This window comes from Heptranchias perlo, chromosome 27, assembly GCF_035084215.1.
Source record: "Heptranchias perlo isolate sHepPer1 chromosome 27, sHepPer1.hap1, whole genome shotgun sequence".
Taxonomy (NCBI): domain Eukaryota; kingdom Metazoa; phylum Chordata; class Chondrichthyes; order Hexanchiformes; family Hexanchidae; genus Heptranchias; species Heptranchias perlo.
Genome location: NC_090351.1, coordinates 38895450 through 38910367, shown reverse-complemented (window position 1 = coordinate 38910367; position 14918 = coordinate 38895450). Strand labels below are relative to the sequence as shown.

Sequence of the window (14918 nt, the reverse complement as noted above, 5' to 3'; positions counted from 1 at the left end):
AGGGCCTTCACAAAGTCCTTCAATTCAACAAGTGACATCGAATTTACAGCACAGAAACAGGCCATTCGGCCCAACTGGTCCATGCTCCACACGAGCCTCCTCCCACCCTATCACTATATCCTTCTATTCCTTTCTCCCTCATGTGTTTATCCAGCTTCCCCTTAAATGCATCCATGTTAGTCGCCTCAACTACTCCTTGTGGGAGCGAGTTCCACATTCTCACCACACTCTGGGTAAAGAAGTTTCTCCTGAATTCCCTATTGGATTTATTAGTGATTATTTTATATTTATGGCCTATGGTTTTGGATTCCCCCACAAACGAAAACATTTTCTCTATGTCTACCCTATCAAACCCTTCCATAATCTTAAAGGCCTCTATTTTTAGAGAAAAAAGCCCCATCCTCTCCCTCTCAAACAGATATTCCCGCTTTGGATAATGTTGGGGGAGATGGCTTATCAGGGGAATGCAGCAAGAGCCAAGACCGTGGCACCACGAGTGACTCAGCTGCACAGGAGGTGGGGGGGCGGGGGGGGAAAGAATGGGAGAGCAATAGTGATAGGGGATTCCATCGTAAGGGGAACAGACAGGCCCTTCTGCGGCCGTAGACGTGACTCCAGGATGGTATGTTGCCTCCCTGGTGCCAGGGTCAAGAATGTCACGGAGCGGCTGCAGGACATTCTGAAGGGGGAGGGTGAACAGCCAGAGTGATCCATATCGGTACCAATGACATCAGTAAAAAAAGGGATGAGGTCCTGCAAGCAGAATATAGGGAGTTAGGAAATAAATTAAAAAGCAGGACATCTAAGTTAGTAATCTCAGGATTACTCCCAGTGCCATGTGCTAGCGAGAGCAGAAATAGGAGAATAGACCAGATGAATGCGTGGCTTGAGAGATGGTGTAGAAGGGAGGGGTTTAAATTCCTGAGGCACTGGGACCGATTCTGGGAAAGGCGGGACCTGTACAAGCTGGACTGGTTGCACCCAAGCAGAACTGGGACCAATATCCTCGTTGGGGGCATTTGCTAGTTCTGTTGGGGAGGGTTTAAACTAGTATGGCAGGGAGATGGGAACCAAAGGGCAGGTACAGATAGGACAAATTCAGACCAGGAAACAGGAAGTAGAAAAGCAGTTAGTGACTCAGAAAGGCAAAAGAAGCAAAGGTTAAATAGTGTTCAGCACAGGAATTTGACGGGGTTAAAGGGTATATACTTCAATGCAAGGAGTGTTACAAACAAAACAGATGAGGTAAGGGCACAGATAGACACATGGCAGCATGATATCATTGCTATAACGGAAACCTGGTTTAAAGAGGGGGATAATTGGCAGTTCAATATCCCTGGATATTGAGTTTTCAGGCAGGCTAGAGTGGGTGATAAAAAAGGAGGGGGGTAGCATTATTGGTTAAAGAATCAATTACAGTTGTGAGAAGGGATGAAATGGTAAATGGATCATCAATCGAGGCCATATGGGTTGAGCTAAGAAATAAAAAAAGGGGCAGTCACACTACTGGGAGTGTACTATAGACCCCCGAATAGTGAAAGGGAGATAGAAGAACAAATATGTAGGCAAATTTCTGAGTGCAAAAATAAGAGGGCAATAATAGTAGGGGACTTCAACTACCCTAACATCAACTGGGATTCAAACAGTGTGAGGGGCACAAAGGGGGCAAAATTCTTGATCAGTGTCCAGGAGAACTTTTTTAGCCAGTACGTGACAAGCCCAACAAGAGGGGATGCAATTCTAGATTTAGTCCTGGGAAATGAAGATGGGCAAGTGGGTGAAGTGACAGTGGGTGACCATATTGGAGATAGTGACCACAATTCAGTTAGTTTTAGCATTATTATGGAAAAGGACAGAGTTAAATCAGGAGTAAACGTTTTAAATTGGGGGAAGGCAAATTTTACAGAACTAAGAGGTGATTTGGCAGAAGTGGACTGGACAAAACTACTCGAGGAGAAATCAGTGGCAAGCCAGTGGGAGGCACTAAAAAGTGAAATTCTACGGGTACAATGCAGACACGTCCCCTCAAAGAAAAAGGGTGGCACTGCCAAATTTAGAACCCCCTGGTTGTCTAGAAGTATACGGACAAGATAAAGCAGAAGAAGAAAGCTTATGACTGTCACAGAAAATTAAATACTGCAGAAAGCCTACAGGAGTATAGAAAGTACAGGGATGATGTAAAAAATGAAATAAGGAAAGCAAAGAGAGGGCATGAAAAAATATTAGCTAGTAAGATTAAAGAAAACCCAAAGATGTTTTATCAGTACATTAAGAACAAGAGGATAGCTAAGGAAAAGGAGGGACCTATCAGGGATGATAAGGGTAACTTGTGTGTAGAAGCAGAGGATGTGGGTAGGATTTTAAATGATTATTTTGTCTCCGTATTCACAAAGGAAAGGGATGATTCGGACGTAGTAGTTAAAGAGGGACTGGAATCCTTGAAAGTTGATAAGTCACCAGGGCCGCATGGATTGTTTCCTGGGCTATTGAAGGAAGCCAGGGAGGAAATAGCGGATGCTCTGAGGATCATTTTCCAATCCTCACTAGATACAGGGGAGGTACCGGAGGACTGGAAGACTGAAAACAAAGTACCATTGTTTAAAAAGGGTACGAGGGAAAGGCCGAACAATTATAGGCCGGTCAGTCTTACCTCGGTGGTGGGCAAACTATTAGAATCAATACTGAGAGATAGGATAAACTGTCACTTGGAAAGGCATGGTTTAATCAGGGATAGTCAGCATGGATTTGTTCAGGGATGGTCATGCCTTACAAATCTGATTGAATTCTTTGAGGAAGTGACAAGGAGGATTGATGAGGGTAGTGCAGTGGATGTTGTCTACATGGATTTTAGTAAGGCATTTGAAAAGGTCCCACATGGCAGACTGGTCAGAAAGGTAAAAGCCCATGGGATACAGGGAAATGTGGCGAATTGGATCCAAAATTGGCTCAGTAACAGGAAACAAAGGGTAAAAGTGGATGGATGTCTTTGTGAATGGAAATCCGTTTCCAGTGGTGTGCCACAGGGCTCAGTGTTGGGTCCCTTGCTGTCTGTGGTATATATTAATGATTTGGACTTGAATGTAGGGGGCATGATTGGCAAATTTGCAGACGACACAAAAATTGGCCGTGTAGTTGATGGAGTCTAAAGCTATCCTCTTCATTAAGAAGATATCAATGGGTTGGTGGAGTGGGGGCGGAAAAGTGGCAAATGGAGTTCAACCCGGAGAAGTGTGAGGTAATGCACTTAGGGAGGGCAAACAGTAAAAGGGAATACACAGTAAACGGGAATATATTGAGAGGGGTAGAGGAAGTGAGAGACCTTGGAGTGCACGTGCACAGGTCCCTGAAGGTGGCAGTACAGGTAGATAAGATTGTGAAGAAGGCATACGGAATGCTCTCCGTTATTAGCCAAGGTATAGAATACAAAAGCAGGGATGTAATGATGGAACTGTATAAAACGCTGGTAAGGCCATAGCTGGAGTATTGTGCGCAGTTCTGGTCACATTACAGGAAGGGCGTAATTGCTCTGGAGAGAGTGTAGAGAAGATTTACAAGAATGTTGCCAGGGCTTGAAAATTGCAGCTATGAGGAGAGATTGGATAGGCTGGGATTGTTTTCCTTGGAGCAGAGGAGGCTGAGGGGAGACTTGATTGAGGTGTACAAAATTATGAGGTGCCTAGATAGAGTAGACAGGAAGTACCTGTTTCCACTAGTGGAGAGTTCAGGAACTAGAGGACATAGATTTAAGCTGATTGGCGGAAGGATTAGAGGGGACATGACGAAAAACTTTTTTACCCAGAGGGTGGTGAGTGTATGGAATTCGTTGCCCGAATTGGTGGTAGAGGCAGGGACCCTCAACTCTTTTATAAAGTACCTGGACCTGCACCTAAAGTGCTGTAAGCTGCAGGGCTACGGACCGGGTGCTGGAAGGGGTGGGAATAGAATGGGCACCTGGTTGTTCTTCAAGCCGGCGCGGACACGATGGGCCGAATGGCCCCCTCCTGTGCTGTATATTTTTCTATGGTTCTATCCTGTTCAGTCTTTCCTGAATAGTTATAATTTCTCAGTTCTGATGCCTGACTCCCCTTCAGGGCGTAGATATTTTTGAATATCCTGAACTATCCTTTATACACACACTTGGACATGCAGAGCCCACATTAACATAACACCGGCTTTAGCCCATTCTCTTCGGCTGGCCCAATTCCTGCAGCCAAGTCATACGGTGCACACCTTTAATGGGCTGAAAATGATGTCCTCTGTGGTCAACCGGGGGTGGGTGGGGGGCGCACCAAAGACCACCCAGCCTTCCCCAGGGACTGCATCTGGAAAGGATGGGAAGGCTGACCCTGACAGTTGTGCTGGCGGGAGTATAACTCCTGGCAAGACCGCCCAAGCCAGGTGGGTCGGAAGGTAGGAGCCAGAGTAAAGGCAGTCCTCCTTTTCAGAGATTGTGAGTCAGGCTAAAGACCTGTTCACGTAAAAATTCCTTTTGTTACACAAACAACCCAGAGTCAAGATGAGTCTGTTACAGATTGGCAAATGTAAACATTAACCGTGGAGAATCAATACACAAATCTTTGAAGGTGGCAGGACAAGTCGATAAAGCTGTTAAAAAAGCATATGGGATCTTGGGCTTTATAGATAGAGGCAGAGAGTGCAAAAGCAAGAAAGTTATGGTAAACCTTTACAAATCACTGGCCCCAGCTGGAGTAGTGTGTCGAATTCTGGGCACCACACTTTAAGAAGGATGTCAAAGCTTTGGAGAGGGTGCAGAGGAGATTTACCAGAATGGTACCAGGGATGAGGGATTTAAATTATGTGGGGAGACTGGAGAAACTGGGGTTGTTCTCCTTGGAACAAAGAAGGTAAAGGGGAGATTCAATAGAGGTGTTCACAATTATGAGGGGTTTTCATAAAGTAGATAGGGAGAAAGTGTTTCCACGGTGGGGGGGTTGATAACCAGAGAACACAAAGAGTTAAAATAATTTGCAAAAAAGCCAGGGAGAGATAAGAAATTTTTTCACTTGGCGAGTTGTGATGATCTGGAACGTGCTGCCTGAAAGGGCGGTGGAAGCAGATTCAATAATAACTTTCAAAAGGGAATTGGATAAATACTTGAAAAGGTAAAAATTGCAGGGCTATGGGGAAAGAGGAGAGTGGGACTAACTGGATAGATCTTTCAGACAGCTAGCACAGGCCTGATGGGCCGAATGGCCTCCTCTGCTGTATGATTCTAACCGGGATCTGCTGGACGGAAGAGAGATGATACTTCAGTCGGAGTCAAATATAACACCGGCTTTAACCCATTCTCTTCGGCTGGCCCGATTCCTGCAGCCAAGTCATACGGTGCACACCTTTAATGGGCTGAAAATGATGTCCTCTGTGGTCAACCGGGGGTGGGTGGGGGGCGCACCAAAGACCACCCAGCCTTCCCCAGGGACTGCATCTGGAAAGGATGGGAAGGCTGACCCTGACAGTTGTGCTGGCGGGAGTATAACTCCTGGCAAGACCGCCCAAGCCAGGTGGGTCGGAAGGTAGGAGCCAGAGTAAAGGCAGTCCTCCTTTTCAGAGGTTGTGAGCCAGGCTAAAGACCTGTTCACGTAACAATGGACGGACAACAATGGAAGAAATTGGTTGCCCCGTGTGCCACAGGAGACTCTTAACTAAAGATCACCTAGGACTGACTCTCTCCCTCCAGGTGGTCAGGTTGGGAACTGAACGGAAAGGGACCGGGACCCCTGTCTGTCCCCAGCCCTCGTGCAGAGCGACAACTAGGGTTGCCAACTCTGGTTGGACGTATTCCTGGAGGTTTCATCACATGATCTCGTGCCTTCAACTGTCCCGCCCCGCACGCCCACCGTTGGTTGCCCAACATGTCCATCCTTGGGCGGAGCAGACTCGAGTGGGCCATATGGCCTACTCCTGCTCCCATTTCTTACGTTCGTGCGAGGCACCGCCCCCACACTCCCACCATTGGTCGCCCAACACGTCCATCCTTGCGACACACTGCCTTCCCACACCAAGTGTAAAGCGGACAGACTGTCACTCGATTGGACGACGTTTGACCGTCAGTCAGACAGCCAATTTTCCATCTCCTATTATTTTTACAACTAATTAAAGTGTTCAAAAGAAAACAGAAACACAATTTTTTGTTAGGCCTCCTATGATTTTGGTCCCCGGGGTTTTTGCTCGCAGCAGTGTCCTGGAGATTAAACTTTTAATTCCTGACGACTCCAGGCCAATCCTGGAGGGTTGGCAGCCCCCTACGGCCAACACTTGAACCCACCAGCACTACTTGGAGCGCTCGACCTTTAAATAAAACGCCTGAACACACCAGTAACTGGCAGCAGTCATGCCCGGTGGCCGATACTACTGGCGCCAGCTACATTGTAGGGGCAATGGAGAGAGATTTCACCTACCTGTTCCAGTTTGGGTCCTTGCTGAGGATTATTGGATTTCCCACCACTATCAGCAGGGATTTGGCTCTGGTGAGGGCAACATTAAACCTCTTGAGAAGAGAAAGAAATATTACTCGCGATTCGTTCATGAACATTTTCATACTGCACAGTTAGCAACACAGGTCGGTCTAGTGAGGGAGGGGGAAGAGTGAGAGAGAACGTAATGATATCCAATACAAACACACATTATCTCCAGCCGTGGCTCAGTGGGCAACACTTTCGCCTCTGAAGGTGGTGGGTTCGAGTCCCACTCCAGAGACCTGAGCCCCATAATGCAGGCTGACACTCCCAGTGCGGTACTGAGGGGGGTGCTGCACTGTCAGAGGCGCCGTCTTTCGGATGAGACGTTAAACTGAGGCCCCCGTCCGCACCCTCAGGAGGACGTAAAAGATCCCAGGGCACTATTCGAAGAGCAGGGGTTAATTCTCTCCGGTGTCCTGGCCAATATTTATCCCTCAACCAACGCCACGAAGAGAGATTATCTGGCCATTATCACATTGCTGTCTGTGGGACCTTGCTGTGCACAAATAGGCTGCCGCATTTCCTACATTACAACAGTGACTGCACTGGCCCAGGAAGAGTCAGCACTTTCAGGAGACGAGGAGAGGAAGAGGAAAGTTGAAGGTGGGGTGGGGGGGAAAATTAAAGTACCTTTGGATTTTTGAGGAAGCCCAAGTTGAAATCTTCATCCATCTGCAGGTAGTCTGAGCTGCTGCGGACGGTGGAGATGATGATCACCTTCCGCTCCTGACCCTGGAACTCCTCGACCGACCCCACCTAAAAAAGACAAACATGAACTCTCAGTCCCACCACTTACACCCCGTTCCCGTTCATCACGGGCGGCCGCCTGTTATCAGGCAGACGGCGCTGAGCGTCTGCCGTCACCACAGGAGTCAATTACAAAGGCGTCACTTAAACCGTATTAAGCGTGCTGGCTGTTTCAGGCAGTTCACTAAGTGTTTACCCTGCACTTAACCCATCTAAAAAGCTCTGCTGATTTCAACCAAACTCGGCCTTCAATTAGTTTCAATAAGCTGTTCGTACCTCCTTAAAGTGCGATTCTAGATGTAACTGTTAACAATTAGGAGAGGGCCGCATATCAAGGGACAAAATTAACAGTCACTTGGACAAGTGTGGATTGATTAGGGAAAGCCAGTATGTATTTGTTAAAGGCAAATCGTGTTTAACTAACTTGATTGAGTTTTTTGATGTGGGCAATGCGGTTGATGTTGTGTATATGGACTTCCAAAAGGTGGTTTGATAAAGTGATTGGGTAATTCCCCCGTCAATAAAATTGAAGCCCATGGAATAAAAGGGACAGTGGCAACGCAGATATGAAATTGGCTAAGAGACAGGAAACTGAAGGTCGTGGTGAACGGCTGTTTTTCGGACTGGAGGGAGGTGTACAGTGGTGTTCCCCAGGGGTCGGTGCTGGGACCACTGCTTTTCTTGATATATATTAATGACTTGGACTTGGGTGTACAGGACATAATTTCAAAATGTGCAGATGACACAAAACTTGGAAGTGTAGTAAACAGTGAGGAGGGTAGTGGTAGACTTTAAGAGGATATAGACAGGCTGGTGGAATGGGCAGACATGTGGCAGATGAAATTTAACACTGAGAAGTGTAAGGTGATACATTTTGGTAGGAGGAATGAGGAGAGGCAATATAAACTAAAGGAAGAGAGAGATCTGGGGGTATATGTTTAATGTGGCAGGGCAAGTTGAGAAAGTGGTTAAGAAAGCATACGGGATCCTGGACTTTATAAATAGAGGCATAGAGTACAAAAGCGAGGATGTTATGTTGAACCTTTATAAAACACCGGTTCAGCCACAATTGTAGTGTTGTGCCCAATTCTGGACACCACATTTTAGGAAGGATGTGAAGGCCTTAGAGAGGGTGCAGAAGAGATTTACTAGAATGATTCCAGGGATGAGGGATCTCAGTTACGTGGATAGACTGGAGAAGCTGGGGTTGTTCTCCTGAGAGCAGAGAAGGTTGAGAGGAGATTTGATAGAAGTGTTCAAAATCATGAAGGGTCTAGACAGAGTAGAGAGAGAGAAACTGTTCCCATTGGCGGAGGGGTCGCGAACCAGAGGACACAGATTTAAGGTGATTGGCAAAAGAACCAAAAAGACGACATAAGGGAAACTTTTTTAACCCAGCGAGTGGTTATGATGTGGAATGCACTGCCCGAGGGGGTGGCGGAGGCAGGGTCAATTGTGGCTTTCAAAAAGGAATTAGATAGGTACCTGAAGGAGAAAAATTTGCAGGACAACAGGGAAAGGGGGGGGGGGGGGGGGTGGAGTGGGACTAGCTGGATTGCTCTTACAATTCTATCGTGACACAAGTCCCGGCCAGAATGGAAATGATTGGGTAATTCCCCCGTCAATCACGCCTGGAGACCGCGCTGCTGTAAGTGACCGGGATTGATTTTACAATTTGTATTATGTAACTATCCTCCACTCACTGCATTTTGCTGGAGAAATAATTCTGCTTTTATTGTTAAAATAGACTCTGCTCGCTGTAAAAACCGCTTAAGTCCTGCCCCTTATCCAACTCATTGGCGTCAATACTCACTCCATTTTGAAACACATTGGTGACTTCACTTTTCCCACTCCCGCTATAAGTGCTGGGGGGCTGTATCTTTTCTGGGGTGTCCCGATCATAAGCTCTCTGACAAATCTGAATTAGTGGCCACACAGCTGCAATTGGTGGAGCGAACTCAGATACATAGAGTATACCACCTTATCTTCGGAGGTTAAGGTATGAATGAGGGATGAACCTCGTGTGTTGTGCTTCATTCCCATTAACACAGAGGTCAGTCGCGGCTCAGTGGGTAACACTCTCGCCTGAGTCACCGTCGTGGTTCAAGCCCCGCTCCAGAGACCTGAACACACATTCCAGGCTGAAAATCCGAGTGCTGTACCGAGGGAGTGCTGCACTGTCAGAGGTGCCGTCTTTCGGATGAGACTGTTAAACCGAGGCCCTGTCCGCCCTCTCAGGTGAATATGTAAAAGATCCCATGGCACTATTCGAAGAAGAGCCATTCCCGGTATCCTGGACAATATTTATCCCTCAACCCTCACAAACAGAATGTCTGCTCATTATCTCACTGTTGTTTGTGGGATCTTGCTGTGCGCAAATTGGCTGCCGTGTTTCCTACATTACAACAATGATTACACTTCAAAAGTACTTAATTGGCTGTAAAGCGCTTTGGGACGTCCAGAGGTCAATACAGGCACTGTATAAAAGGAAATTCCCTCTTTTATTTCCTTATATCTTCTACATACATGGAACGTTGGCCCTGAAATTCTTCGACTGACGCAGAGAGACAGGCAGATGGGCAGGCAGGCAGAGAGGGGCAGGCAGGACAAGAAAGGGTTTAGTCAGTGAGTACTTGTTGCTTGGATAAAGAGATTTACATATAGAGAACACCCATTCTGCAGGGTTCAGATAGTGAGAAAAGAGGAAGCAGAAAGCAGTCCAGGAAAAGGACACAATATTACCAGGCATTTCAGAAACACATCCAGCAGTTCACACCTTCAACTCTTTGATGTCGTTCATGCTCCTCAGGTCCTTGTCCACTGTGTTTATCGCTTTCCTGATCTTTTCCACCTGCAAGGAGGGAAAAATAAATCTTCTGTTTAAGCAGCTGCAGAGCTCCCTCTATTGGCCCAGCTGCAATTTTTAAAAATTTGTTCATGGGATGTGGGCGTCGCTGGCGAGGCCGGCATTTATTGCCCATCCCTAATTGCCCTCGAGAAGGTGGTGGTGAGCCGCCTTCTTGAACCACTGCAGTCCGTGTGGTGAAGGTTCTCCCACAGTGCTGTTAGGGAGTGCCAGGATTTTGACCCAGTGACGATGAAGGAACGGCGATATATTTCCAAGTCGGGATGGTGTGTGACTTGGAGAGGAACGTGCAGGTGGTGTTCCCATGTACCTGCTGCCCTTGTCCTTCTAGGTGGTAGAGGTCGCGGGTTTGGGAGGTGCTGTCGAAGAAGCCTTGGCGAGTTGCTGCAGTGCATCCTGTGGATGGTACACACTGCAGCCACTGTGCGCCGGTGGTGAAGGGAGTGAATGTTTAGGGTGGTGGATGGGGTGCCAATCAAGCGGGCTGCTTTATCCTAGATGTTGTCGAGCTTCTTGAGTGTTGTTGGAGCTGCAGTCATCCAGGCAAGTGGAGAGTATTCCATCACACTCCTGACTTGTGCCTTGTAGACGGTGGAAAGGCTTTGGGGAGTCAGGAGGTGAGTCACTCGCCGCAGAATACCCAGCCTCTGACCTGCTCTTGTAGCCACAGTATTTATGTGGCTGGTCCAGTTAAGTTTCTGGTCAATGGTGACGCCCAGAATGTTGATGGTGGGGGATTCGGCGATGGTAATGCCGTTGAATGTCAAGGGGAGGTGGTTAGACTCTCTCTTGTTGAAGATGGTCATTGCCTGGCATTTGTCTGGCGCAAATGTTACTTGCCACTTATCAGCCCAAGTCTGGATGTTGTCCAGGTCTTACTGCATGTGGGCTCGGACTGCTTCATTATTTGAGGGGTTGCGAATGGAACTGAACACTGTGCAGTCATCAGCGAACATCCCCATTTCTGACCTTATGATAGAGGGAAGGTCATTGATAAAGCAGCTGAAGATGGTTGGGCCGAGGATACTGCCCTGAGGAACTCCTGCAGCAATGTCCTGGGGCTGAGATGATTGGCCTCCAACAACCACTACCATCTTCCTTTGTGCTAGGTATGACTCCAGCCACTGGAGTTTTCCCCCTGATTCCCATTGACTTCAATTTTACTAGGGCTCCTTGGTGCCACACTCGGTCAAATGCTGCCTTGATGTCAAGGGCAGTCACTCTTACCTCACCTCTGGAATTCAGCTCTTTTGTCCATGTTTGGGCCAAGGCTGTAATGAGGTCTGGAGCAGAGTGGTCCTGGTGGAACTAGCTGAGCCGCACAGATCTAAAAATGGTAGGAACAGGAGGAGGCCATTCAGCCCCTCGAGTCTGCTCCGCCATTCAATTAGGTCAATGCTGGTCTGTATCCTAACTCCATCTACCCGCCTTGGTTCCGTGACCCTTAATGGTACAGCGAGCTTTTGGTGGCAAATTAGCTCATCTGGGCCAGGGGGAAATGGGGGCTACACCTTGAGCAGAGAGGGAAATATCAGCCAGACTTCTCACTCCCGATTGGCATCCAGTGATGTGTCAGTCTGTGCGCGCGTCTGTCTCCTTTAACCCTACAACCCCTCGCCCTCCCTCCCCCACATTGCTCCAACTCGGACGGTGGATGAAAGTGGGGAGGTGCACCAAGTTCATCCCACCTTCAACCATCTAGGCTCCACACTACGGATTTCCCTCCCTAAATCCCTCCATCTCCAAGACCCTCCTTCAAACCCACCTCTTTGACCAAGCTTTGTCGCTGCCTTCTCGCGTCTCCTCCTTTGGCGTGGCCTCCATCTTTTGATTACACCCCTTGTGTAATGCTGTGAAATGTTTTTCTATGTTAAAGGTAATTGGCAAAAGAACCAGAGGGGGGGGGGGGGATGAGGAGAACGTTTTTTTTTTTGCACGGCGAGTTTGTGATGATCTGGAATGCGCTGCCTGAAAGGGCGGTGGAAGCAGATTCAATAATAACTTTCAAAAAGAGAATTGGATAAAAACTTGAAAAGGAAATTTTGCAGGGCTACGGGGAAAGGGCAGGGGGAGTGGCACTAACATTTGGTGAGCCCAAATTTGGGTTTTTAAAAGTCTGTGGGGGTTACAGGAGAAAGGAGAGGAGCGCCACAATTCTGAGGTTCAAGGCAAGGCGTTAGAATCGGAAGCGTGTGAGACCAGTCTCGATTTCAGTACAAGTGACGAGCACGGAGGAGGGAGTTGTGGGGGGGGATGGTACACGGACCATAAGACAGACTCAAGGAAGGTCGCGACAGAGATAAGGATCAGGCCTGCCTTTTCTTGGACATTCTCCAGAAGTTATTTATAAACATCCCACCGAGGGTAGAATTTCCAAACCTGTTTCCTGTAAGGAGCGATCACCCCAATTTCTTTGGGTGAAATCTTGGCCAGGCCCTTTTTCCCCTGATCGGTCAGCAGCGTTTTGAGATAGAACAGCACTTTGTCAATCTCCTCAACATTGAAGAAGGACGGGCTCTTGGCTTCTCGCTGATCTTCACCCAGCACTCCGTGGAAGATTAGCGGAAAATCCTGGAATTCCAAAACATTCAACGTCAGGATCCCAAACCCACTGAAAACAGCACGACTCACACGGATCGAGGTCAGTTAGCATTCCCCATATTCAGTGACCAGTTACCACTTTTCCCATGACCAGTTTTCTCCTCTCTTCAACGGAGGGCACTGACTCGCGCTGGAGAAGAGTTCCGCAGGTATCAGATGTCCAACAGTACCTCACCTTAACCAAGTGACTATCCTTCATACCATCACGGAATCATAACAGCACAGCAGCAGGCCATTCGGTCCATCGTGCCTGTGCCGGCTCTTTGAAAGAGCTAGTCAATGACCGTCAACGGGATATTTGACTGTCGGGGAGGAGGTGGGGAGGACGGGGAAAGAAAGACCCACGTCAGAGCGAAGCTCCATGCCCACTTCAACGGTGGTCGTTGAATAGTGATCAGGAGCAGGAACTTCGGGCAATTTTCTCCTCCCTAATCCGGGGGGGGGGGGGGAAGAGATGCCTCCAATTGGAGCATTTCTACCACTGCCCAGCTGAAACCAGTCAACTCAGCAAGAGATCAAATCCCACCTTTGGCTATAGACGACCGGGTGGAACCTGGCACCATCCTGGTCAGTGTGTTGCAGCTAACAACTGAAGAAAGTTGCTGATCCAACAAAGAGAGGACTTTGTGTTCAAAAGGACGATACCAGAACTGAGATGTTAAAACTATCAGGAAAGACTGAACGGGCTGGGGCTCTTTTCCCTAGAAAAGAGAAGGCTGAGGGGTGACCTGGTAGAGGTCTTTAGGAACATAGGAACAGAAGTAGACCATTTAGCCCCTTGAGCCTGTTCCGCCATTCAATGAGGTCATGGCTGATCTGTGCCCTAAAAAGCCATAGACCTGCTTTAGCCCCATATCCCTTAATATCTTTGGTTAACAAAATCTATCAATCTCAGATTTAAAATTAACAATTGAGCTAGCATCAACTGCCATTTGCAGAAGAGAGTTCCAAACTTCTCCCACCCTTTGTGTGTAGAAGCGTTTCCTAACTTCACTCCTGAAAGTCCTCGCTCTAATTTTTAGGAAATTTTTAAGATTATGAAAGGGATGAAAAAGTAGAGTTAGAGAAGATGTTTCCACTTGTGGGGGAGACCAGTACTAGGGGGTCATAAATATAAGATAGTCACTAATAAATCCAATAGGGAATTCAGGAGAAACTTCTTTACCCAGAGAGTGGTGAGAATGTGGAACTCGCTACCACAAGGAGTAGTTGAGGTGAATAGTGTAGATGCATTTAAGGGGAAGCTGGATAAACACATGAGGGAGAAAGGAGTAGAAGGATAGGGTTAGATGAAGAGGGGTGGGAGGAGACTCATGTGGAGCATAAACACCTGCATTGACCAATTGGGCTGAATGGCCTGTTTCTGCTGTACATTCTATGTAGTTGAAAAATAATTATAGAGACTGAAGAGAGGGACGAAGGCCCATAAGTGCAGGACACCCAGTTTGGGAATAATAGTAGGAAATAAGGCTAGGTAAACTGGAAGTACTGAGTAAGAGACACCAAAGCTTGCGTTTTGAAAGCCTGCAAGATTGCAGGAGGAAGGGGAGGTGGAGGAAAAGGAGTTCCATCGTTTTCTCGTCCTGGAAAGGAACGAGTCTGGGTTTTAACACAGCGAGGACGCGGAAAGAAGAGAGTGTATAGGACAGCGTACGTGAAGCAAGAGTGGACAGTTCAGATGAGCAAGGGCATGGAGGGCTCACGAGAAAGAGCGTACAAGAACACACAAGCAAGAGAACGAACACACCCACAGGACTAGAGGAGAGGCCAAGATCATCCAGGAGGCTTTTTCTGGTCTCTCGTCGAGGAGAGCAAGGGGTGTTAGAGGAGCTTCCGAGATTATGGGAGCTTCCGAGATTATGGGAGCAGGATTCAAGTATCAACAGCATCAACTTGGGGGACTCCCTGCAGAATCAAGAAAGCCCCAGTATGTGACGAGACCGGTAACCAAACATGGGGAAAATGCTTCTACTCGCCAAACTTACCTGCTTTGGCAGATGTTGCCACTGGCAGTAAGAGTGGCTGATTAACGGATCCGCATGTGACTCAAGCTCTTCATCATAGAACAATTCATTGGGAATCTTCAGGATAGTGGGATGAGACCTAACAAACACAGCAAGCTTAGACACAACTCCAAATAAATAGCCAAATTTATGCTCAGTTAGAGTTTCCCATTTAAAGACAGTTGCCATTGACCTGTATACACCATTAACATCGATACGATG

The 14918-nt window shown here is 47.6% G+C and overlaps 1 protein-coding gene across 2 annotated transcripts in view; it reads right to left on the bottom strand.

Moving 5' to 3' along the window:
- The window catches only part of LOC137344608 (putative helicase MOV-10), a 68010-nt gene that overhangs the window by 4288 nt on the left and 48804 nt on the right, over positions 1 to 14918 (bottom strand). For both annotated transcript variants that reach the window (XM_068007706.1, XM_068007707.1), the window contains 5 exons: positions 14679 to 14796; positions 12472 to 12663; positions 10003 to 10077; positions 7110 to 7235; positions 6420 to 6508 (listed from right to left, as the gene is read on the bottom strand). In XM_068007706.1, the coding sequence (XP_067863807.1) occupies positions 6420 to 6508; positions 7110 to 7235; positions 10003 to 10077; positions 12472 to 12663; positions 14679 to 14796 (600 nt within the window). The remainder of the gene's footprint in view (positions 1 to 6419; positions 6509 to 7109; positions 7236 to 10002; positions 10078 to 12471; positions 12664 to 14678; positions 14797 to 14918) is intronic.